Below are 24,582 nucleotides of genomic sequence, written 5' to 3'. Positions count from 1 at the left end.
TTAAATAGATTCAATCTTGCACGTGGAAAGTTTAAGTGTGGGCTTTAGTTGATATAACACTCCCGTCAGGGGTTGCCATGCATTCTACGGCGGGGGTGCAGGAGGCGAGCCTCAGCCAGTGCGTCTTTTGCAGCAGTTTTATGATCGCTCAGCACAAGAAATACGTTACACACATACAGTTGTTGACAAAATACACTGTACATTATATACCTCAGCTAACTAAACTATGGAAATGTATAATATAATTCATATAGCAATACGGTCTCACTGTACAGCAGGCCAGCAGTTAGCCGAGTCCGCAATCCATGTTGAGGCACTGAGTGACGTGCCTCAACTGGCTGCTGATCACCGCACCGTCTCTCATCTCAGTATTTGAACGGCAAATGTGAAAATTCAGCCATTTTGAATAAAAATAATCTAAAACTGGTGAAGTTAAATGGAAAATAACTTTATAGTATAATCACTGGATACATATAACAATTTAATTAAAAAAAAATATTTTTACATTTTTTTCTTTCCATGATGGCAGGTGAGCCGGGGCCTCACCTGCCTCTAGTGACTGCACGTCACTGGTACAACCCTACTTTAGACAGGTCGATAAACAGAGCTGGAAAATCTTTTTGAGAACCCCTGCACCAGGGCTCTCGGGCACTAAAAAATAATAATCAAATTAATTTTTGTTTCTGGCTTGAGCACCAGCCCCCGAAAATGTCCAGACCTTAAAAGCGTTGCACTCAAAAATATTCACGACTCAGCATTTTTTTTTATTTTTTTTTTATTGAAACGACTGCGGGAGTGGTTGCAATAAAAAAAGAAATGAAATATTTGCATCAAGCGTGTCGAGTCAGAGGGGGTTGTGTGTGGGGTGGGTGGGTGGGGGGGTTGTACATGGCATCATCTCCCAGGAGAATCTGCTCTGCCGTTATGTAACCGCCGGATCAGCATCTTCCGGGAGGTGTTTCCACGGCGACGTGTCAATCAAGCCCGATGGGACGCGCAGGGGTAGACCGGGACTGGATGTGGAAAATGCTGCAGCATCTCTCCTCGCCTCGTGGCTGCTCGGCCCCCTCCTTTCTCAGCATCCCGAGGAGGCGGAGCCAACCACACACACACACACACACACACACACACACACACACACACAGTGTGACATCTCCCATCCTGCGCTGCGCATCGCTCACTGTCCTGCAGCAACACGGTCCACCCGCACGTCCAGGCCCAGTTTTTTCCGGGGAGCAGCAGCCGTGTCGTCGCCCCACGATGGATGCACTCATGAAGGGCTTCTCCATGGCCAAGGAGGGCGTGGTGGCCGCCGCCGAGAAGACCAAGGCCGGCATGGAGGAGGCTGCGGCCAAGACCAAAGAGGGGGTGATGTATGTCGGTAAGGCCGGGGACACACACGGGGTTGAGGGGGTGCAGAACAAGAAGTGGCGCATTTTGGACAAGATGGTGGAAAACCACGGCAAGGTTTTAATGTCACTGCGTCACATCTCAAGGTTACTCTGAGGCGGGGGGGTGGGGGGCGATATTAGGAACACAAGGTTGGAGCTGTAGGGGTGCGGGGGGGGGGAATGAATTACACGGTAAAAAAAGGCACGAGCACTGCGCCACCTCGCTCTTTTTTCGCGTGCCGCTCGGATGACTTAACACCTTCATCCCTGCGGGGGGAGGGGGGGTGGGAAAGATGGAGGGATGAAGAGGAGAAGGGGGGGAGGGGACGGGGGGGTGGTGGTGTTACGTCACATCGCGGACGGAGGGACGGTGACGTGTGCTGGGTGATGCTGGAGGAAGAGGTGCAAGCTGGGGAGGGGTACAGAGAGCCCTACTTAAAAAAATGTTCCGGAAAAAAAGAAGCTGTGTCATTGCGTGCATGTGTGTGTGTGTGTGTGTGTGTGCGTGTGTGTGTGTGTGTGTGTGTGTGTGTGTGTGACCAGACGGTGCGGAGAAGAAGGACACCTCCCGCATGAAAGTGCGGCCGCCATGATTCACGGGCGACGCTCATCCCTTCGCCGTAACATAACCCCGGTTTGGGATTATATAATAATAAGTGCCTTTAATCTGCTTGTAAGCGGCGCGTGTGCACGACACACACCGGGAGCAAAGTGCAAAAAAAACGCCAGCGACCGAAACGGGGACGGAGGAGCGGAAACACCGGGGAAGGCGGGGAGGGACTACACCTGGTGTCGAACTTTGAGATCTTCGGCGGTCTCGTCTTGTCCCCTTGTAACGTATGTCTGCTCTTAGTGGGACTGTGCCGAAAATGAAATTTCAGTTCTTATGTGTCTTGTACATGTTAAAGACTGGACAATAATAAAGCATCTTGGATCTTGAGGTGTTTGGCCGCAACCGGAGAAGAAGGATTGGAGATAGCGCAGACACAAAAGGGTTGATTGGCTCTGAGCAGCCCTGCGATGAGGTGGCGACTTGTCCAGGGTGTACCCCGCCTTCTGCCCGAATGCAGCTGAGATAGGCTCCAGCAGCCCCGCGACCCCGAACGGGACAAGCGGTAGAAAATGGATGGATGGATGGATGGATGGCTATGAGCAAAAGGGACGATTGAGCTAGGGACGAGCTAATTGGTTAACGTGGAAGGAGCAAGATCACGTAGATTTTCAAACACAGTGTTACTGTTCAAACTGTGGCCAAAATATTAGACTTGGACTTAGACAAACTGTAATGATCCGCAAGGGAAATTGTTCCACACAGTAGCTCAGTTGCAATGATGGAAAGTGTAAGGATGGAAAGGACAATGCAGGTATAAATGGACTATATATAGCGATATAAAATACATATATACGTAATATTTACATAATATATGTAGAGTATATTATATATACTGATGTATTATATTATATTATGTCTATATCATATATACAATATATAACAATTACCAGTGACGTGCAATCACTAGAGGCAGGTGAGGCGGGGCCTCACCTGCCATCATGGAAAAAAAAAAAATGTAAAAAGAAAAAAAAAAATTTAATTGTTATATGTATCCAGTGATTATACTATAAAGTTATTTTCCATTTAACTTCACCAGTTTTAGATTATTTTTATTCAAAATCGTTGAATTTTCACATTTGCCGTTCAAATACTGAGAAGAGACGGTGCGGTGAACAGCAGCCAGTGGAGGCACGTCACTCAGTGCCTCAACATGGATTCCGGACTCGGCTAACTGCTGGCCTGCTGTGCAGTGAGACTGTATTGCTATATGAATTATATTATACATTTCCATAGTTTAGGTAGCTGAGGTATATAATAATGTACAGTGTATTTTGTCAACAACTGTATGTGTGTAACGTATTTCTTGTGCTGAGCGATCATAAAATGGCTGCAAAAGACGCACTGGCTGAGGCTCCAGTAATCCCGCCTCCTGCACCCCCGCCGTAGAATTGTTATATCAACTAAAGCCCACACTTAAACTTTCCACGTGCAAGATTGAATCTATTTAAAAAAGTTATTTCATAAGAAGCCAAAAAGTGCCAAAACAATAATGTTGGTGTTGGAGGAGTTGTGAATGACTGCAGGGCCACAACATTAGGTACACCTGCAGACTGCAGGTGTACCTAATTCACAACTCCTCCAACACGAACATTATTGTTTTTGCACTTTGTGGCTTCTTATTAAATAACTTTTGTAACATATTTTCATGGGCTTTCCTCTTTGTGATGTTAAGTTCCTGTTATGCGCTGTTATACAGTATATGCCTTGAGCTCTTATTTTGAAGGCGCTAAGAGCGGAAGTGATGACACGTTGCGGAGGTTTTCGAAAGAAGGTAAATAAAGTGGTCCTCGTGTAAACTGGAGCCTCCGTGTTTGTTATTTTGTAGTTTCATACAGTATAGGCGACATTTATAAACCCTCGGTTACACTTTTTTAAATAGATTCAATCTTGCACGTGGAAAGTTTAAGTGAGGGCTTTAGTTGCGGCGCATGGACTTAATTTATAAGTAAAGGTAAGACCATAATAAAGTTTTTTTTATTAAATGTGCTTTTTTGTGTGCTACAGTTTGTATGTGTAAAGTTAAAGTTAAGTTAAAGTACCAATGATTGTCACACACACACTAGGTGTAATGAAATTTGTCGTCTGCATTTGACCCATCCCCTTGATCACCCCCTGGGAGGTGAGGGGAGCAGTGGGCAGCAGCGGCGCCGCGCCCGGGAATAATTTTTGGTGATTTAACCCCCAATTCCAACCCTTGATGCTGAGTGCCAAGCAGGGAAGAATGCTGGTATGAGCTTTTAAACATAACCCGTTAACTGCTGCCAATCAAATGGTGAATAAGATACTCTTTAGGGTTCATATGTTTGTAAATCTGACTGTGATGAAGTCAGTGCCTCACTAGCCATCAACCTCACCGCACGTCACTGACAATTACCATGTAAACAATATGACCCATTTTACAAATAATTGTGTTCATGAGTGGAACAGAAGCCGGTCAATTTCAAGTAAAGTGCTGGCGATGCGGGAGACGGCCTGTGTTTTAGCTCAATGGTAGTACACTGCTCTTTCACAAGAGCGACGTGGGTTTGAGCCGTGCTCGCAGCAGTAGACAAAAACCACGCAGCCGAGAGAGAATCAGAGAGAACACAATCGCAAAACGAGCCTTGGTTGTTTGAGATTGACAGCTATGAACACCAATCATTTCATTCCGCCGTCAAAATCGGGGCCCCTGGTAAGCCCGTGCATTAAAGGTACCATATGTAATGTTGTGGCCAGAAATGGTCATGGTCAAAATTCTGTAGTCCCCTCCCACTCTCCCTGACTGAGGTTGCCAGATACGCAGCCAAATCCAGCTCGATGGACTGGGCTACTCCAAGGAACTTCAATCTTCCCCAGCCTCTCACTAGGAGTTGAGGTGCTGGGACCCTTCCATCCATCTATGTTCTACCGCTTATTCCCTTCGGGGTCGCGGGGGGCGCTGGAGCCTATCTCAGCTGCATTCGGGCGGAGGGCGGTGTACACCCTGGACAAGTCGCCACCTCATCACAGGGCCAACACAGATAGACAACATTCACACTCACATTCACACACTCGGGCCAATTTAGTGTTGCTAATCAACTTATCCCCAGGTGCATGTCTTTGGAAGTGGGAGGAAGCCGGAGTACCCGGAGGGAACCCACGCAGTCACGGGGAGAACTTGCAAACTCCATACAGAAAGATCCCGAGCGCGGACATGCAAACTCCACACAGAAAGATCCCGAGCGCAGGATCGAGCCCAGGACCATAATAGCTAAACAGACAAGCGTTTTGTCCATAACAAATCTCTAACCAACACATTTTATACAGAAATTAGGCTATTTTTAGGTGGAAGTACGTCATGCCTGCGTACAACATACTTGCCAACCCTCCCGGATTTTCCGGGAGACTCCCGAAATTCAGCGCCTCTCCCGAAAACCTCCCGGGACAAATTTTCTCCCGAAAAACTCCCGAAATTCAGGCGGACCTGAGTGACGTGTTGACGACACACAACAACAGTGTCTACCGTAAAGCAGTTCGTCTGCCGTAAACAGCAATGTTGTGACACTTTTAAACAGGACAATACTGCCATCTACTGTACATGCATATGTGACCCACCCATAATGTGTCACATTTTTGTGTTGATTTATTTATTTTATTTTGTGGTTTGAATTCGTTTTTGGAGCTGTCATTACACATTTATCAGTATTCACATTGGTCAGTAGGGGGCAGTAGGGCGTTTCTTCCCAATTGAATGCTATCAACTGCAGACCGGAAGTGTCTTGTCATTCTGATGAGCGCGACCAGTCTGTGAACAATTGAAACGTCCTGTGTGCTTTTTCCTCCTGTATAACAGGTTAGTTTTGGTGAATCAACTCACTGAATAATATCCATGTGATCTTTATAAGTTTAAGTACAAATTCTGATGGTGGAGCCTAACTCTAAAGTGTTTGTGAGTTGTAGTTTGTAAATGAACACTGAAATTCAAGTATTTATTTTATTTATATATATATATATATATATATATAGCTAGAATTCACTGAAAGTCAAGTATTTCTTATATATATATATATATATATATATATATATATATATATATATATATATATATATATCTTAACCACGCCCCCAACCACGCCCCCCGCCGCACCCCCGACCACGCCCCCGCCCCCGACCTCCCGAAATCGGAGGTCTCAAGGTTGGCAAGTATGGCGTACAATATCACAACAAATGGCGATCATATGGTTATTGTCAGTACTATCAGAAAACAAAGACTAAAACAAACTACAACCAACACTAGCAATGGTTATACTGGTGAAAATAAGTAGAGGAAGCTTAGCAACCTCATGTAAAAGAACTAAAGAGAAGACATGTTACCAAGGTATGCCTATAGGCTACACGAATGAGGAATTATTTTATCATGTGATTTGGCTGTCTCCATACGTTTGACATTGCCATGATGACAAACGTCATCTTGGAACCCATTTCCTAACTGACACTACCCATGTCCACATAGGTTTTATTTGTCGAAATTATATTTTGCCCTGTCAATTGGAATACACATGGACATACAGGCTAACGGGCATATATTTCCCCCGTTAACCTATCATCGGCGGTCACTCGAAGCGAGTATGACTATCCTCCTGGTAGGGGGGTATCCCTTTATGGAGGATGCCTGTGCGTGACTTTGTTTAACGTGGGGAGACTGGTGCACAGACAGTCACCGCACGATCCTTGACAGATCCGGGTCAGGGTCCAGTGGCATGGAGTCCAAGACGACTGGGGACCCTTTTCTGCTGCAGCCTTCATCCGCCATCCCGCTCCATAGGGTTAGCAATCATCCTCCGCCTGTTCCACCGTTGAGGTCTTGGGTCGTTATTTCCCCATAACTGGGCCCACATGGATGTGGGGGTGCCTTCTTTCGCCATCGCAGCCGTTGTGGTGGTTCTTACATCTACCGTCTTCCGCCTGCTCCGCCGTTGAGGTCTTCACCGTATCCCTGGCTAAGGGGCAGTCAGGTACTAGGCCTTTGCCAAGGGCCACCTGGGGTAACAGTAGTAAAGGGGTTAACCTCTTAGTGCCCAAAGACCCCATAGAGGAGCCTCCACTGCCCGATGCACTTTAACGTCATGCCCAGGACACGTTAACCTGTATGTCGATGTGTCATTGACCGGGCTAGCACAGTAAGCATTACACTAGGAGCAAAGCACCATCACACTAAGTATTCGTTGCAGGAACATACTAGCTTTGTTAGACAAGATCATAGACTGTATTGGACAACATAGTTTACGATGAATTGTCCATTTCCATTTATTACAAGTTATAAGAAAACGTAAATGCCTGACTTACCTATCAAGGAGGAAATTAGCAAGTTTGGCGTCAGATGAACAAATCTTCTCCGCCTTCAATCGTCTCCATCTTTCAAAGGCATCCCCGTTACAAATCCTCGTTTTGTTCCTGGCTTTGTCATGAATAAGTTGAGAATCATAACAACGCCTTTTAGATTTACTGAAGTCTGACATGTTTAGTAACTTTACCAGTGGCAGTAGCCAGACGACAATGGCGATACGAACTGGGAACCTGGATGTGACACACTCACGGACTTTCTAATTGGCCAAACGGTGAAGGGCGGGGCATTGAAATTTTGAAATGAGCATATCCCGGCTGAACTACAGTTATCAGTTGTAGAGGTATTGGAAAAGAACATGATTTATTAATGCCTTTTGATTTATTGCATGCGGCTTCTTTAAGGCAGCCTTAGCTACCAGATTCAAAACTCGAGACTTGCAACGACAGTAGGGGGCGGGCATATCAGTCCAAAGCTGAAGCCCAAGGGGTGGTGCTCTGTTATCCATCACACCACAAGGGGTGAAGCGGCGAACATTGGGGCGTGGGGCGTATGTGTGTGTACCTGTATAGTAGTAGTCCATGAACAGGTGTCGTAGTCCTCGACGGAAAGAATCGCCAGGCACATGACCCTCAAATTCTCCCGAGAGTCCGTCGTGTACCCAGCAACAAATGTTCAGTCAGGACCGACAGGTTCCCCTGAACCCGAGTTTCTCGTCGAGAAGATCTTGTCAATTTTGTCGAGAGGCCAGTGGATCAATTCCATTGTTTAGATTTTGGGGAGCAGTCTAAAAAGAGGCTGCCAGAAGTTAAGACGAGACAAGACGAGACAAAGAAGCAAAAGCAGGGAAGATAAGGGAGAAGAGAGGCAAGCGTCCGCCTTCGTTCTTTTGTTGTACAGTCAGAGGTCGGTCTTGTCTTATCAAAGTGAGCCCAGATAAAGAATTATTCACTCTCTTTATAGTAAAAGAGTAGATAAGTCCAGTGGGTCAAAGAGTCCGTGGTCAACGAATGTTTACAAGGGTGGACCAAGGCTAGTGATGAGGGGATTTTTTCTCAAAGGAATGTGTAGCTGGTCCAAATATTATTATAAATTTTAAAAAATGTAGATAGGCTCCAGGACCCTCCGCGACCCCGAAAGGGACAAGCGGTAGAAAATGAATGGATGGATATATCTGGGGCGAGTTCCTCCTTTTCAACACATTTGGAGACATTATAGTTTTCAAGGGTAACCATCCATCAATTTGGCTATCTTCAAGAGACGATAACGTTGAATCGGGGGAGTTGATCGCCTATCGTCGAGGAACAAGTTAGTTGAGAAGCTAACTGGCTAACATCGAAGAGACGGAGGAGCTGGTTAGCTAACATCAAAGTAACAGTGTAGAAACTTTGGCTACCTTCAAGAGAAGCTAATGTTGGCTAACATCAAAACATAGGAGTTAATTGCTAACATCAAAGAAACAAGATAGCTTAAGAGCCAACTGGCTAACATCGAAGAGAGAGAAGCTGATTGGTTAACATCAAAGAAGCAGGCCAGAAACGCTGATTAATATCAAGCGACGCTAACATTGAAACAGAGGAGCTAATTGGCCCACATCAAAGGAACAAGGTCGCTAAGAGGCTAATACTGAAGAGACGGAGGAAATGGTTGGCATCAAAGGGTAGAAACATTGGCTAACATCGAAACATAGAGTTAATTGGTAACTTCAAAGGAACAGGGTAACTATTTAGTCAACTGGCTAACATCGAAGAGACAGAGAAGCAGGGTCGACAGAAGCTAAGACTGAAACAGAGAAGTTGCTTGGATATCATCTGAGAAACAAGATAGCTGAAGAGCTAAGTGGCTAACATTAGCGAGACAAAGCAGCTGATTTCCTGACATTGAAGAAACGGTAGAAACATTTAATAATATCAAGAGACACTGACATTGAAACAGAAGAGCTGATTGTCGGACATGAAAAGGAACAACGTAGCTAAGAGGCTAATATTGAAGAGACGGATGAGCTGGTTGGCTAACACCAAAAGGAAAAAGGTAGCTAAGGAGCTAACTGGCTAACATCAAAGAAGCAGGGTGGAAACATTGGCTAATATCACAAAAATGGGGTGTAAGTAATGCGCTAAATGGCTAACAACAGAACAAGGTAGCTAGAGCTAACTTACTAACATCAATGAGACAGAAGAGCTGATTGGCTGGCATCAAAAGAACAGGGTAGAAACTTTGGCTAATATCAAAGAAATTAGGTGTAAGTAAGGAGCTAATTGTGTAACAATCACAGAAGAAGGTAGCTACAGCTAACTGGCTAACATCAATGAGACAGAGGAGGTGATTGGCTAACATCAAAGGAACAGGGTAGAAACTTTGGCTAATATCAACGAAATGGTGTGTAAGTAAGGAGCTAACTGGCTAACAACAACAGAACAGGCTAGCTAGAGCTAACTTGCTAACATGAATGAGACAAATGAGCTGATTGGCTGGCATAAAAGGAACAGGGTAGGAACTTTGGCTAATATCAAAGAAATGGGGAGTAAGTAAGGAGCTAACTGGCTAACAACAACAGAACAGGGTAGCCAGAGCTAACTTGCTAATATCAATGAGACAGAGGAGCTGATTGGCTAACATCAAAGGAACAGGATAGAAACTTTGGCTAATATCAAAGAAATGGGGAGTAGGTAAGGAGCTAACTGGCTAACAACAACAGAACAAGGTAGCTTGAGCTAACATCAATGAGACAGAGGAGGTGATTGGCTAACATCAAAGGAACAGGGTAGAAACTTTGGCTAATATCAGAGTAATGGGGTGTAAATAAGGAGCTAACTGGCTAACAACAGCAGAACAGGCTAGCTAGAGCTAACTTGATAACATCAATGAGACAGAGGAGCGGATTGGCTGGCATCAAAAGAACAGGGTAGAAACTTTGGCTAATATCAAAAGAAGCTAACGTCGGCTAGCACTGAAACAGAGGGCTAACATGGAAGGAAGGTGGTAGAAACAATTGCTCATGTCAAGAGAACGAGGTCGGGGAGGTAAAGTGATGATTGGTTGATACATCTAGCTAAAGTTGTTGATACAGCTCGTTAAAAGTTGTTGATGCATCTAGCTAAAGTTGTTGATACATCTAGCTAAAGTTATTGATACATCTAGCTAAAGTTGTTGATACATCTAGCTAAAGTTGTTGATACATCTAGCTAAAGTTGTTGATACATCTAGCTAAAGTTGTTGATACATCTAGCTAAAGTTGTTGATACATCTCGCTAAAGTTGTTGATACATCTAACAAAAGTTGTTGATACAGCTCGTTAAAGTTGTTGATACAGCTCGTTGAAGTTGTTGATACATCTAGCTAAAGTTGTTGATACAGCTCGTTAAAAGTTGTTGATGCATCTAGCTAAAGTTGTTGATACATCTAGCTAAAGTTGTTGATACATCTAGCTAAAGTTATTGATACATCTAGCTAAAGTTGTTGATACATCTAGCTAAAGTTGTTGATACATCTAGCTAAAGTTGTTGATACATCTAGCTAAAGTTGTTGATACATCTAGCTAAAGTTGTTGATACATCTAGCTAAAGTTGTTGATACATCTAACAAAAGTTGTTGATACAGCTCGTTAAAGTTGTTGATACAGCTCGTTGAAGTTGTTGATACATCTAGCTAAAGTTGTTGATACAGCTCGTTAAAAGTTGTTGATGCATCTAGCTAAAGTTGTTGATACAGCTCGTTAAAAGTTGTTGATGCATCTAGCTAAAGTTGTTGATACATCTAGCTAAAGTTGTTGATACAGCTCGTTAAAAGTTGTTGATACATCTAGCTAAAGTTGTTGATACAGCTCGTTAAAAGTTGTTGATGCATCTAGCTAAAGTTGTTGATACATCTAGCTAAAGTTGTTGATACATCTAGCTAAAGTTGTTGATACATCTAGCTAAAGTTGTTGATACATCTAGCTAAAGTTGTTGATACATCTAACAAAAGTTGTTGATATAGCTCGTTAAAGTTGTTGATACAGCTCGTTGAAGTTGTTGATACATCTAGCTAAAGTTGTTGATACAGCTCGTTAAAAGTTGTTGATGCATCTAGCTAAAGTTGTTGATACAGCTCGTTAAAAGTTGTTGATGCATCTAGCTAAAGTTGTTGATACATCTAGCTAAAGTTGTTGATACAGCTCGTTAAAAGTTGTTGATACATCTAGCTAAAGTTGTTGATACAGCTCGTTAAAAGTTGTTGATGCATCTAGCTAAAGTTGTTGATACATCTAGCTAAAGTTGTTGATACATCTAGCTAAAGTTATTGATACATCTAGCTAAAGTTGTTGATACATCTAGCTAAAGTTGTTGATACATCTAGCTAAAGTTGTTGATACATCTAGCTAAAGTTGTTGATACATCTAGCTAAAGTTGTTGATACATCTAACAAAAGTTGTTGATACAGCTCGTTAAAGTTGTTGATACAGCTCGTTGAAGTTGTTGATACATCTAGCTAAAGTTGTTGATACAGCTCGTTAAAAGTTGTTGATGCATCTAGCTAAAGTTGTTGATACATCTAGCTAAAGTTGTTGATACATCTAGCTAAAGTTGTTGATACAGCTTGTTAAAGTTGTTGATACAGCTCGTTAAAGTTGTTGATACAGCTCGTTAAAGTTGTTGATACATCTAGCTAAAGTTGTTTATACATCTAGCTAAAGTTGTTGATACATCTAGCTAAAGTTGTTGATACATCTAGCTAAAGTTGTTGATACAACTAGCTAAAGTTGTTGATACATCTAGCTAAAGTTGTTGATACATCTAGCTAAAGTTGTTGATACATCTAGCTAAAGTTGTTGATACAGCTTATTAAAGTTGTTGATACAGCTCGTTAAAGTTGTTGATACATCTAGCTAAAGTTGTTGATACATCTAGCTAAAGTTGTTGATATATCTAGCCAGAGGTGGGTAGAGTAGCCAGAAATTGCAATCAAGTAAGAGTATTGTTACTTTAGAGATTTATTACTCAGGTAAAAGTAAGGAGTAGTCACCCAAATATTTACTTGAGCAAAAGTAAAAAGTATGTTGTGAAAAAACTACTCAAGTACTGAGTAACTGATGAGTAACCTGTTCGTTTAATGATGACGGCAACAAATACTGCACAAAAACATAAAAATAGCAATGAACAAATTCAGAGCCAGAAATATCTCTTAAGCAACTAAAACAATGATATATATTAAATAATAATACATTAACATAAAAAAATTAAGGCAAATTGAGCCACAATAACTTAACAGCACCATAGGCTCAGTAGGCAGAGATTACAAAGGTAAATAACAAGTTAGCCTTTACGCAAACCATAAACTGATAGGTGTGGGCTGCACCTGGGAACACACTGTGCACTTCTGATTGGTGTTTCTATGCATGTGTGTGTGTGTGTGTGTGTGTGTGTGTGTGTGTGTGTGTGTGTGTGTGTGTGTGTGTGTGTGTGTGTGTGTGTGTGTGTGTGTGTGTGTGTGTGTGTGTGTGTGTGTGTGTATGAGGCTGTAGTGCATTAATAAATGTCCCTACACGGTACATTTGACAGTGATTCATAGCAGGGAAGCTAACATCAGCCTTCGGTGACAGCCAAAATATCTACTAACGTTACTTACCGCCATGTGCTTCCTCAAATCTGATGTTCAGTTCATGTAAGCTGAAATGTCCACTTGTTTGGGGAGACACATAAGACAACGCATTACATAACTCTTTTTCTGGTTGTCTGAAGCGTGAACATCAATTTTAAGTGAGGCCAGGGGTGTTTGCGTTCGTTGTTGTCTCTGCCATTGTTGTTGTTTGCCGCTGAAACTTTATGTGCAGTTAATCATGTGACCGCCTGGCTCTGTTTGATTGGTGAAACGGAGTCAAACGTCACCAGTGACTGCATTATATTTGTTGATACATCTAGCTAAAGTTGTGGATACATCTAACTAAAGTTGTTGATACATCTAGCTAAAGTTGTTGATACATCTAGCTAAAGTTGTTGATACATCTAGCTAAAGTTGTTGATACATCTAGCAAAAGTTGTTGATACATCTAGCAAAAGTTGTTGATACATCTAGCAAACGTTGTTGATACATCTAGCAAAAGTTGTTGATACATCTAGCTAAAGTTGTTGATACAGCGAGCTAAAGTTGTTGATACATCTAGCTAAAGTTGTTGATACAGCTTGTTAAAGTTGTTGATACATCTAGCTAAAGTTGTTGATACATCTAGCTAAAGTTGTTGATACATCTAGCTAAAGTTGTTGATACATCTAGCTAAAGTTGTTGATACATCTAGCTAAAGTTGTTGATACATCTAGCCAAAGTTGTTGATACATCTAGCAAAAGTTGTTGATACATCTAGCAAACGTTGTTGATACATCTAGCAAAAGTTGTTGATACATCTAGCTAAAGTTGTTGATACAGCGAGCTAAAGTTGTTGATACATCTAGCTAAAGTTGTTGATACAGCTTGTTAAAGTTGTTGATACATCTAGCTAAAGTTGTTGATACATCTAGCTAAAGTTGTTGATACATCTAGCTAAAGTTGTTGATACATCTAGCAAAAGTTGTTGATACAGCGAGCTAAAGTTGTTGATACATCTAGCTAAAGTTGTTGATACATATAGCTAAAGTTGTTGATACAGCTAGCTAAAGTTGTGGATACATCTAACTAAAGTTGTTGATACATCTAGCTAAAGTTGTTGATACATCTAGCAAAAGTTGTTGATACATGTAGCAAAAGTTGTTGATACATATAGCTAAAGTTGTTGATACAGCTAGCTAAAGTTGTGGATACATCTAGCAAAAGTTGTTGATACATATAGCTAAAGTTGTTGATACAGCTAGCTAAAGTTGTGGATACATCTAACTAAAGTTGTTGATACATCTAGCTAAAGTTGTTGATACATCTAGCAAAAGTTGTTGATACATCTAGCAAAAGTTGTTGATACATCTAGCTAAAGTTGTTGATACATCTAGCAAAAGTTGTTGATACATCTAGCAAAAGTTGTTGATACAGCGAGCTAAAGTTGTTGATACATCTAGCTAAAGTTGTTGATACATCTAGCTAAAGTTGTTGATACATCTAGCTAAAGTTGTTGATACATCTAGCAAAAGTTGTTGATACAGCTAGCTAAAGTTGTTGATACATCGAGCCAAAGTTGTTGATACAGCACGCTAAAGTTGTTGATAGATCTAGCTAAAGTTGTGGATACATCTAACTAAAGTTGTTGATACATCTAGCTAAAGTTGTTGATACCATAGACATCTTATAAGTAGACGCAGCATTGGCTGCTGTGACGCGAGAAATTTGGCCGCCATCTTGAAGTGGTGATGAGGAGCCAGCGAGCAGCCTAAACTGACAGTTGACAGGTAGAAAACAAAGATGCTAAACTGACAGTTGACAAGTAGAAAACAAAGATGCTAAACTGACAGTTGACAGGTAGAAAACAAAGATGCTAAATTGACAGTTGACAAGTAGAAAACAAAGATGCTGAACTGACAGCTGACAGGTAGAAAACAAAGATGCTAAACTGACAGTTGTCAAGTAGAAAACAAAGATGCTAAACTGACAACAACTAGCTAAAGTTGTTGATACATCTAGCTAAAGTTGTTGATACAGCTAGCTAACGTTTTTGATACATCTAGCAAAAGTTGTTGATACATCTAGCAAAAGTTGTTGATACATCTAGCTAAAGTTGTTGATACATCTAGCTAAAGTTGTTGATACATCTAGCAAAAGTTGTTGATACATCTAGCAAAAGTTGTTGATACAGCGAGCTAAAGTTGTTGATACATCTAGCTAAAGTTGTTGATACAGCTTGCTAAAGTTGTTGATACATCTAGCAAAAGTTGTTGATACAGCTAGCTAAAGTTGTTGATACATCTAGCTAAAGTTGTTGATACATCTAACTAAAGTTGTTGATACATCTAGCTAAAGTTGTTGATACCATAGCCATCTTATAAGTAGACGCAGCATTGGCTGCTGTGACGCGAGAAATTTGGCCGCCATCTTGAAGTGGTGATGAGGAGCCAGCGAGCAGCCTAAACTGACAGTTGACAGGTAGAAAACAAAGATGCTAAACTGACAGTTGACAAGTAGAAAACAAAGATGCTAAACTGACAGTTGACAGGTAGAAAACAAAGATGCTAAATTGACAGTTGACAGGTAGAAAACAAAGATGCTGAACTGACAGCTGACAGGTAGAAAACAAAGATGCTAAACTGACAGTTGTCAAGTAGAAAACAAAGATGCTAAACTGACAACAACTAGCTAAAGTTGTTGATACATCTAGCTAAAGTTGTTGATACAGCTAGCTAACGTTTTTGATACATCTAGCAAAAGTTGTTGATACATCTAGCAAAAGTTGTTGATACATCTAGCTAAAGTTGTTGATACATCTAGCTAAAGTTGTTGATACATCTAGCAAAAGTTGTTGATACATCTAGCAAAAGTTGTTGATACAGCGAGCTAAAGTTGTTGATACATCTAGCTAAAGTTGTTGATACATCTAGCAAAAGTTGTTGATACATCTAGCAAAAGTTGTTGATACAGCAAGCTAAAGTTGTTGATACATCTAGCTAAAGTTGTTGATACATCTAGCAAAAGTTGTTGATACATCTAGCTAAAGTTGTTGATACATCTAGCTAAAGTTGTTGATACAGCTAGCTAACGTTTTTGATACATCTAGCAAAAGTTGTTGATACATCTAGCAAAAGTTGTTGATACATCTAGCTAAAGTTGTTGATACATCTAGCTAAAGTTGTTGATACATCTAGCAAAAGTTGTTGATACATCTAGCAAAAGTTGTTGATACAGCGAGCTAAAGTTGTTGATACATCTAGCTAAAGTTGTTGATACAGCTTGCTAAAGTTGTTGATACATCTAGCAAAAGTTGTTGATACAGCTAGCTAAAGTTGTTGATACATCTAGCTAAAGTTGTTGATACATCTAACTAAAGTTGTTGATACATCTAGCTAAAGTTGTTGATACCATAGCCATCTTATAAGTAGACGCAGCATTGGCTGCTGTGACGCGAGAAATTTGGCCGCCATCTTGAAGTGGTGATGAGGAGCCAGCGAGCAGCCTAAACTGACAGTTGACAGGTAGAAAACAAAGATGCTAAACTGACAGTTGACAAGTAGAAAACAAAGATGCTAAACTGACAGTTGACAGGTAGAAAACAAAGATGCTAAATTGACAGTTGACAGGTAGAAAACAAAGATGCTGAACTGACAGCTGACAGGTAGAAAACAAAGATGCTAAACTGACAGTTGTCAAGTAGAAAACAAAGATGCTAAACTGACAACAACTAGCTAAAGTTGTTGATACATCTAGCTAAAGTTGTTGATACAGCTAGCTAACGTTGTTGATACATCTAGCAAAAGTTGTTGATACATCTAGCTAAAGTTGTTGATACATCTAGCTAAAGTTGTTGATACATCTAGCAAAAGTTGTTGATACATCTAGCAAAAGTTGTTGATACAGCGAGCTAAAGTTGTTGATACATCTAGCTAAAGTTGTTGATACATCTAGCAAAAGTTGTTGATACATCTAGCAAAAGTTGTTGATACAGCGAGCTAAAGTTGTTGATACATCTAGCTAAAGTTGTTGATACATCTAGCAAAAGTTGTTGATACATCTAGCTAAAGTTGTTGATACATGTCACAAAAGTTGTTGATACATCTAGCAAAAGTTGTTGATACATCTAGCCAAAGTTGTTGATACATCTAGCCAAAGTTGTTGATACATCTAGCCAAAGTTGTTGATACATCTAGCTAAAGTTGTTGATACATCTAGCTAAAGTTGTTGATACATCTAGCTAAAGTTGTGGATACATCTAACTAAAGTTGTTGATACATCGAACTAAAGTTGTTGATACCATAGACAACTTATAAGTAGACGCAGCATTGGCTGCTGTGACGTGAGAAATTCGGCCGCCATCTTGAAGTGGTGATGAGGAGCCAGCGAGCAGCCTAAACTGACAGTTGACAGGTAGAAAACAAAGATGATAAACCGAAAGTTGACAGGTAGAAAACAAAGATGCTAAACTGACAGTTGACAAGTAGAAAACAAAGATGCTAAACTGACAGTTGACAAGTAGAAAACAAAGATGCTAAACTGACAGTTGACAGGTAGAAAACAAAGATGCTAAATTGACAGTTGACAGGTAGAAAACAAAGATGCTGAACTGACAGTTGACAGGTAGAAAACAAAGATGCTAAACTGACAGTTGTCAAGTAGAAAACAAAGATGCTAAACTGACAACAACTAGCTAAAGTTGTTGATACATCTAGCTAAAGTTGTTGATACAGCTAGCTAAAGTTGTTGATACCATAGACAACTTATAAGTAGACGCAGCATTGGCTGCTGTGACGTGAGAAATTCGGCCGCCATCTTGAAGTGGTGATGAGGAGCCAGCGAGCAGCCTAAACTGACAGTTGACAGGTAGAAAACAAAGATGATAAACCGAAAGTTGACAGGTAGAAAACAAAGATGCTAAACTGACAGTTGACAAGTAGAAAACAAAGATGCTAAACTGACAGTTGACAAGTAGAAAACAAAGATGCTAAACTGACAGTTGACAGGTAGAAAACAAAGATGCTAAATTGACAGTTGACAGGTAGAAAACAAAGATGCTGAACTGACAGTTGACAGGTAGAAAACAAAGATGCTAAACTGACAGTTGTCAAGTAGAAAACAAAGATGCTAAACTGACAACAACTAGCTAAAGTTGTTGATACATCTAGCTAAAGTTGTTGATACAGCTAGCTAAAGTTGTTGATACATCTAGCTAAAGTTGTTGATACATCTAGCAAAAGTTGTTGATACATCTAGCTAAAGTTGTTGATACATATAGCTAAAGTTGTTGATACAGCGAGCTAAAGTTGTTGATACAGCTCGTTAAAGTTGTTGATACAACTAGCTAAAGTTGTTGATACATCTAGCTAAAGTTGTTGATACATCTAGCAAAAGTTGTTGATACATATAGCTAAATTTGTTGATATATATAGCTAAAGTTGTTGATACAGCTTGTTAAAGTTGTTGATACATCTAGCTAAAGTTGTTGATACATCTAGCTAAAGTTGTTGATACATCTAGCCAAAGTTGTTGATACAGCTCGCTAAAGTTGTTGATACATCCAGCCAAAGTTGTTGATACAGCTCGCTAAAGTTGTTGCTACATCTAGCTAAAGTTGTGGATACATCTAACTAAAGTTGTTGATACATCTAGCTAAAGTTGTTGATACCATAGACAACTTATAAGTAGATGCAGCATTGGCTGCTGTGACGCGAGAAATTCGGCCGCCATCTTGAAGTGGTGATGAGGAGCCAGCGAGCAGCCTAAACTGACAGTTGACAGGTAGAAAACAAAGATGCTAAACTGACAGTTGACAGGTAGAAAACAAAGATGCTAAACTGACAGTTGACAGGTAGAAAACAAATATGCTAAACTGACAGTTGAAAAGTAGTAAACAAAGATGCTAAACTGACAGTTGACAAGTAGAAAACAAAGATGCTAAACTGACAGTTGACAGGTAGAAAACAAAGATGCTAAACTGACAGTTGACAGGTAGAAAACAAAGATGCTAAACTGACAGTTGACAGGTAGAAAACAAAGATGCTAAACTGACAGTTGACAGGTAGAAAACAAAGATGCTAAACTGACAGTTGGCAGGTAGAAAACAAAGATGCTAAACTGACAGTTGATAGGTAGAAAACACAGATGCTAAACTGACACAAGTAGAAAACAAAGATGATACACTGACAGTTGACAAGTAGAAAACAAAGATGCTAAACTGACAGTTGACAGGTAGAAAACAAAGATGCTAAACTGACAGTTGACAGGTAGAAAACAAAGATGCTAAACTGACAGTTGACAGGTAGAAAACAAAGATGCTAAACTGACAGTTGGCAGGTAGAAAACAAAGATGCTAAACTGACAGTTGACAGGTAGAAAACAAAGATGCTAAACTGACAGTTGACAGGTAGAAAACAAAGATGCTAAACTTGCAGTTGACAGGTAGAAAAAAAGATGCTAAACTGACAGTTGACAAGTAGAAAACAAAGATGCTAAACTGACAGTTGACAAGTAGAAAACAAAGATGCTAAACTGACAGTTGATAGGTAGAAAACAAAGACGCTAAACTGACAAGTAGAATACAAAGATGATAAACTGACAGTTGACAAGTAGAAAACAAAGATGCTAAACTGACAGTTGACAGGTAGAAAACAAAGATGCTAAACTGACAGTTGACAAGTAGAAAACAAAGATGCTAAACTGACAGTTGACAAGTAGAAAACAAAGATGCTAAACTGACAGTTGACAGGTAGAAAACAAAGATGCTAAACTGACAGTTGATAGGTAGAAAACAAAGATGCTAAACTGACACAAGTAGAAAACAAAGATGATAAACTGACAGTTGACAAAAAGAAAACAAAGATGCTAAACTGACACAAGTAGAAAACAAAGATGATAAACTGACAGTTGACAGGTAGAAAACAAAGATGCTAAACTGACAGTTGACAAGTAGAAAACAAAGATGCTAAACTGACAGTTGACAGGTAGAAAACAAAGATGCTAAACTGACAGTTGTCAAGTAGAAAACAAAGATGCCGGACTGTTGAAAATAGGAATCGGGGGATTACTTTTCACAAGTAAGGTTTAACATTAACGTACTATTGGTTGTATTTTGTGAAAAGAATATTAGCACAGAGTTGAGAAGGAGCAAAGCTCTTCAATATTTGTATGTGAAAATCACAAATAAATCTTCTGGGGGAGGATGACGCCCCTACAGGGGTTTGGTTTACAAACTTTCAGCCCCACCTAAAACCAAATTCACCAGCCGCCACTGATTATGATGCATTCTCATTTTATAAATAATAATTTATAATAATTATTAAATTAAATATTTTATTTTATAAAAAATAAATATATATTTAGAAAAATATATATACTTTCTTAACAGTATAATTGTAACCAGGAATAAGTCTTCAAAGTAACAATATTCAAATACTAACATTGTTGGGTAAGACAGAATTTGGTTTTATTCTGAATCCAGTGAAACAGATTGGTGGTTTTAGCTGATATAAAGACTTTCAGGTGTTTGTATATGTTTATGTTGAAGTATTTGGCAGACGCTTTTATCTAAAGCGACATACATAAAAAATACATATAAAACAATCACTGTAAACATGATCATTTAAGGGAAGAATGTAATAGAAAATATCGATACAAAGTGTCAAGACAGAATAAACTCTGCTGCTGCTGCAGCAACAGAGATACAGTCTATAAGATATATAGATATCTAATGTACTCATACATTGTTTATGTAGGATATACGCATGTATATATAACCTCATCATATTGTTTCTTCAATTTAAAAATAGCTAACCGTTTTTTTCCCCCTTCTCTGGGATTATATTCCCAGTTTTGATCTGGTCACTTATCATACTTGCCAACCTTGAGACCTCCGATTTAGGGAGGTGGGGGGTGGGGGGCGTGGTCGGGGGTGGGGCGAGGTGTGGTTGGGGGCGTGGTTAAAAGGGTAGGAGTATATTGACAGCTAGAATTCACCAAGTCAAGTATTTGATACATATATATATATATATATATATATATATATATATATATATATATATATTATCTACATCCTGAAAATATGCAAACAAAACTGTGTTTAGATAATTGATACTTCAAACTTGCATAAATATAACATGAATATAACATAACTTGGCTTCTGAGAGCTTCAAAATGTAATGAATAAAATGCTTAAGTTGTTGATAAACAAGCAATTATTTTAATAATTAAATATGGTCATTTTAAATGAATTATTATGATCATTTAAAATTAATTATTTCAAATATGTTTATTTTAATGTATAATTCTATGGCTGGATGTAATAAGGAGTCAGAAAAAATATAAATAAAAATACAATTAATTTTGATGTTTTTAGCAAAATATAGTAAAAATGTATTTAGTTTTTTTTTTTTTTAAATTAATATATTTATTTTTAGGTAAGATAAACATAATAATACAATTTATCTCTTTATTTAGTTCTTGTCATCCTGTTGTCCTCACGTTGTGAAAAAAGGCTGTCCTCACTCAGGTCCGCATGGAGCTGGAGGGGGCGTGGCTTCCAGCTCCGGCTGAAAATAGGGAGATTTTCGGGAGAATATTTGTCCCGGGAGGTTTTCGGGTGATGCGCTGAATTTCGGGAGTCTCCCGGAAAATTCGGGAGGGTTGGCAAGTATGTCACATATAGCATATAAGAATATTCTATTTCTGTTAAGCAAACTATGAATAATAAAACATGTGTCCTTTATCATAGCTACACGTATGACAAAAAAACGCGTGAAAATTAGTGGTATTCAGTGAGGTAAGATGAATTAAATGCACTGACAGTTCATTGCTCCTGCCGAATGAATTGCACTGAGTGGAGCGGATCACCACTCCAAGATGGCGGCCCCGAGTCTCGTCAGCGCCAGTAGGCAGTAGCGCTCCATGCTGCGTCTACTTATAAGATGTCTATGTTTGATAAAGCGAGCTAAAGTTGTCAGCTGATGACAAAAACCTGGTGTTATTGTGTGCAGGTAACAAGACGAAGGAGGGCGTGGTGTCATCAGTAAACACCGGTAAGTACATCCTCAAACACATTCCTCCGCGTCACATTTCACGTCTTTTGACCACACCGCCCTCGGTCTGGTCGTGCAGTGGCCAACAGGACCGTGGACCAGGCCAACATCGTGGCAGACACGGCTGTGTCCGGCGCCAACGAGGTGTCGCAGGCCACGGTGGAGGGGCTGGAGAACACCGCCGCCTCAACCGGGCTCATCAACCAGGTCGGTTGCCATGGCGACGACAACACCACCACCCCCCTCCCACATGTGTTATGTGTTGTTTACCTTTTTCTTGTGGTATGGTTTGTGTCCCCCTGATAGGAGGAGTCAGTCAACGAGGTGCCTATGGGGGAGGGGCTATGTGGGGTACATAAGGGGGGCGGGGCCTGCATGCCACTAATCTACTCCTGCCATTAATCGCACTTGTCAGTGTCACCACCTGTGGTGCAAAGCGGTACTGCTGCAAAGATGGCTGTCAAAAAGGGTAGAAAAGTGAGAGTGATGGCAGGAAGTGGCGTTTGATTGGACTAACAGCGTTTAAACACGCGTCAGGATGCACTTTTGACCTCGGTGGCAGCTTTGATCCAACAGCGCACTAATTGATCCAACGCACTAACGGCTCTCAATAAAGCATGAAGAGCTTCTCCCTGCTGACTCAGCTCAAATAACAAAACGTTGAATGGCAACCTTGATGCCTCGGCGGCTAACTTCCTGTCTCTCTCCTCGCAGGGAGAATACGAGCAAGGCGGCGAAGGCGGCGAGGTAAGACAGTTACCTAACTCACACCATGTCATTTAATGTCCTTTGGAAAATGACTAAATTATTTAATTTAAAAAAAATGTTAACTTTGGAAAATATATAATGTTAAATATTATCATTTTCATTAAATTATAAGAATTTATCTTTATTCTTTGTCTTTCCTCTTCCAACCAACATGTATATTGTTGGTTTTCATCAGAAAGCATGTATCTCCCTATTAAGGGAGATTTAAAATAAACAACAAAAATTCCCAACTACATTAATCAATTATATAATTTCTAAAATAACAAAAATTATTCATAAATGATAAAGTCTTCTAAGTAACATTTATATGTCGTAACCTTTCCTCATAAACATGTATCTCCCATTTAGGGAGTTGTAGAGTTTGTCCTTTGGAAAATGATTAAATTGTTGAATTTTTAAAAATGTGTATGTTTGGAAAATATATATTGTTAAATACTATTTTCATTAAATTATAAGAATTTATTTTTTGTCTTTCCTTTTCCAACAAACATGTATATTGTTGGTTTTCATCAGAAAACATGTATCTCCCTATTAAGGGAGATTTAAAATAAACAACAAAAATTCCCAACTACATTAATCAATTATATAATTTCTAAAATAACAAAAATAATTCATAAATGATATAGTCTTCTAAGTAATATTTATATGTCGTGACCTTCCATCAAAAACATAAATCTCCCATTTAGGGAGTTGTAGACTTTTTCATTTGGAAAATTACTAAATTGTTGAATTTTTAAAAATGTGTAAGTTTGGAAAATATATATTATTGAATATTATTATTTTCATTAAATTATAAGAATTAATTTTTTGTCTTTCCTCTTCCAACAAACATGTATATTGTTGGTTTTCATCAGAAAGCATGTATCTCCCTATTAAGGGAGATTTAAAATAAACAACAAAAATTCTCAACTACATTAATCAATTATGTAATTTCTAAAATAATAAGAATTGTTCATAAATAATGTAGTGGAATTTATATGTCGTAACCTTCCATCAAAAACATGTTCTCTTTATTTAAGGAGTTGTAGTATGAGTTTGTCCTTTAGAAAATTACTATATAATGACTTTTAAAAAAAATAAAAATGTTTAAGTACAGAAAATATACATTGCTAAATATCATTATTTGCATTTTATTATCAGAATTTTATTTTAGATTTTTGTCTTTCCTCGTCCAATAAACATGTATATTGTTGGGTTTCATCAAAAGGCATGTATCTCCCTATTTGGGAGATTATTTTTTTTTTTAAACACAAAAAAATTCCCAACTACATTAATTAGTTATATAATTTCTAAAATAATAAAAATGTATGCATAAATGATATAATCTTCTAAGCAACATTTATATGTCGTAACCTTCCATCAAAAACATGTATCTCCCTTTTAGGAAGTTTTAGAGTTTGTCCTCTAGAAAATTACTAAATTATTGAATTTTAAAAAATGTTTACATTTAGAAAATATATATTGTTAAATATTATAATTTTCATTAAATTATAAGAATTTATCTTTATTCTTTGTCTTTCCTCTTCCAACAAAAATGTATATTGTTGGTTTTCATCAGAAAGCATGTATCTCCCTATTAAGGGAGATTTAAAATAAACAACAAAAATTCCCAACTACATTAATCAATTATATAATTTCTAAAATAACAAAAAATATTCATAAATGATAAAGTCTTCTAAGTAACATTTATATGTCGTAACCTTTCCTCATAAACATGTATCTCCCATTTAGGGAGTTGTAGAGTTTGTCCTTTGGAAAATGATTAAATTGTTGAATTTTTAAAAAATGTGTATGTTTGGAAAATATATATTGTTAAATATTATTTTCATTAAATTATAAGAACTAATTTTTTGTCTTTCCTTTTCCAACAAACATGTGTATTGTTGGTTTTTATCA

The 24,582-nt window shown here is 39.1% G+C and overlaps 1 protein-coding gene across 2 annotated transcripts in view; it reads left to right on the top strand.

The window, feature by feature from the left end:
- The first annotated feature begins 1,119 nt into the window (after positions 1–1,119).
- Positions 1,120–24,582, top strand: part of sncgb (synuclein, gamma b (breast cancer-specific protein 1)) — a 25,103-nt gene continuing 1,640 nt past the window's right edge. Inside the window, exons 1-5 of one of the 2 annotated variants that reach the window (XM_061931823.2) lie at positions 1,120–1,381; positions 21,877–21,918; positions 21,998–22,125; positions 22,225–22,242; positions 22,633–22,665. In XM_061931823.2, coding sequence (XP_061787807.1) covers positions 1,261–1,381; positions 21,877–21,918; positions 21,998–22,125; positions 22,225–22,242; positions 22,633–22,665 — 342 coding nt within the window. In that variant the 5' untranslated portion in view covers positions 1,120–1,260. The remainder of the gene's footprint in view (positions 1,382–21,876; positions 21,919–21,997; positions 22,126–22,224; positions 22,243–22,632; positions 22,666–24,582) is intronic. The other variant, XM_061931824.1, reaches the window with a different exon arrangement.

This window comes from Nerophis lumbriciformis, linkage group LG39, assembly GCF_033978685.3.
Source record: "Nerophis lumbriciformis linkage group LG39, RoL_Nlum_v2.1, whole genome shotgun sequence".
Lineage (NCBI taxonomy): Eukaryota > Metazoa > Chordata > Actinopteri > Syngnathiformes > Syngnathidae > Nerophis > Nerophis lumbriciformis.
This window is presented reverse-complemented; position numbering and strand designations above follow the sequence as displayed.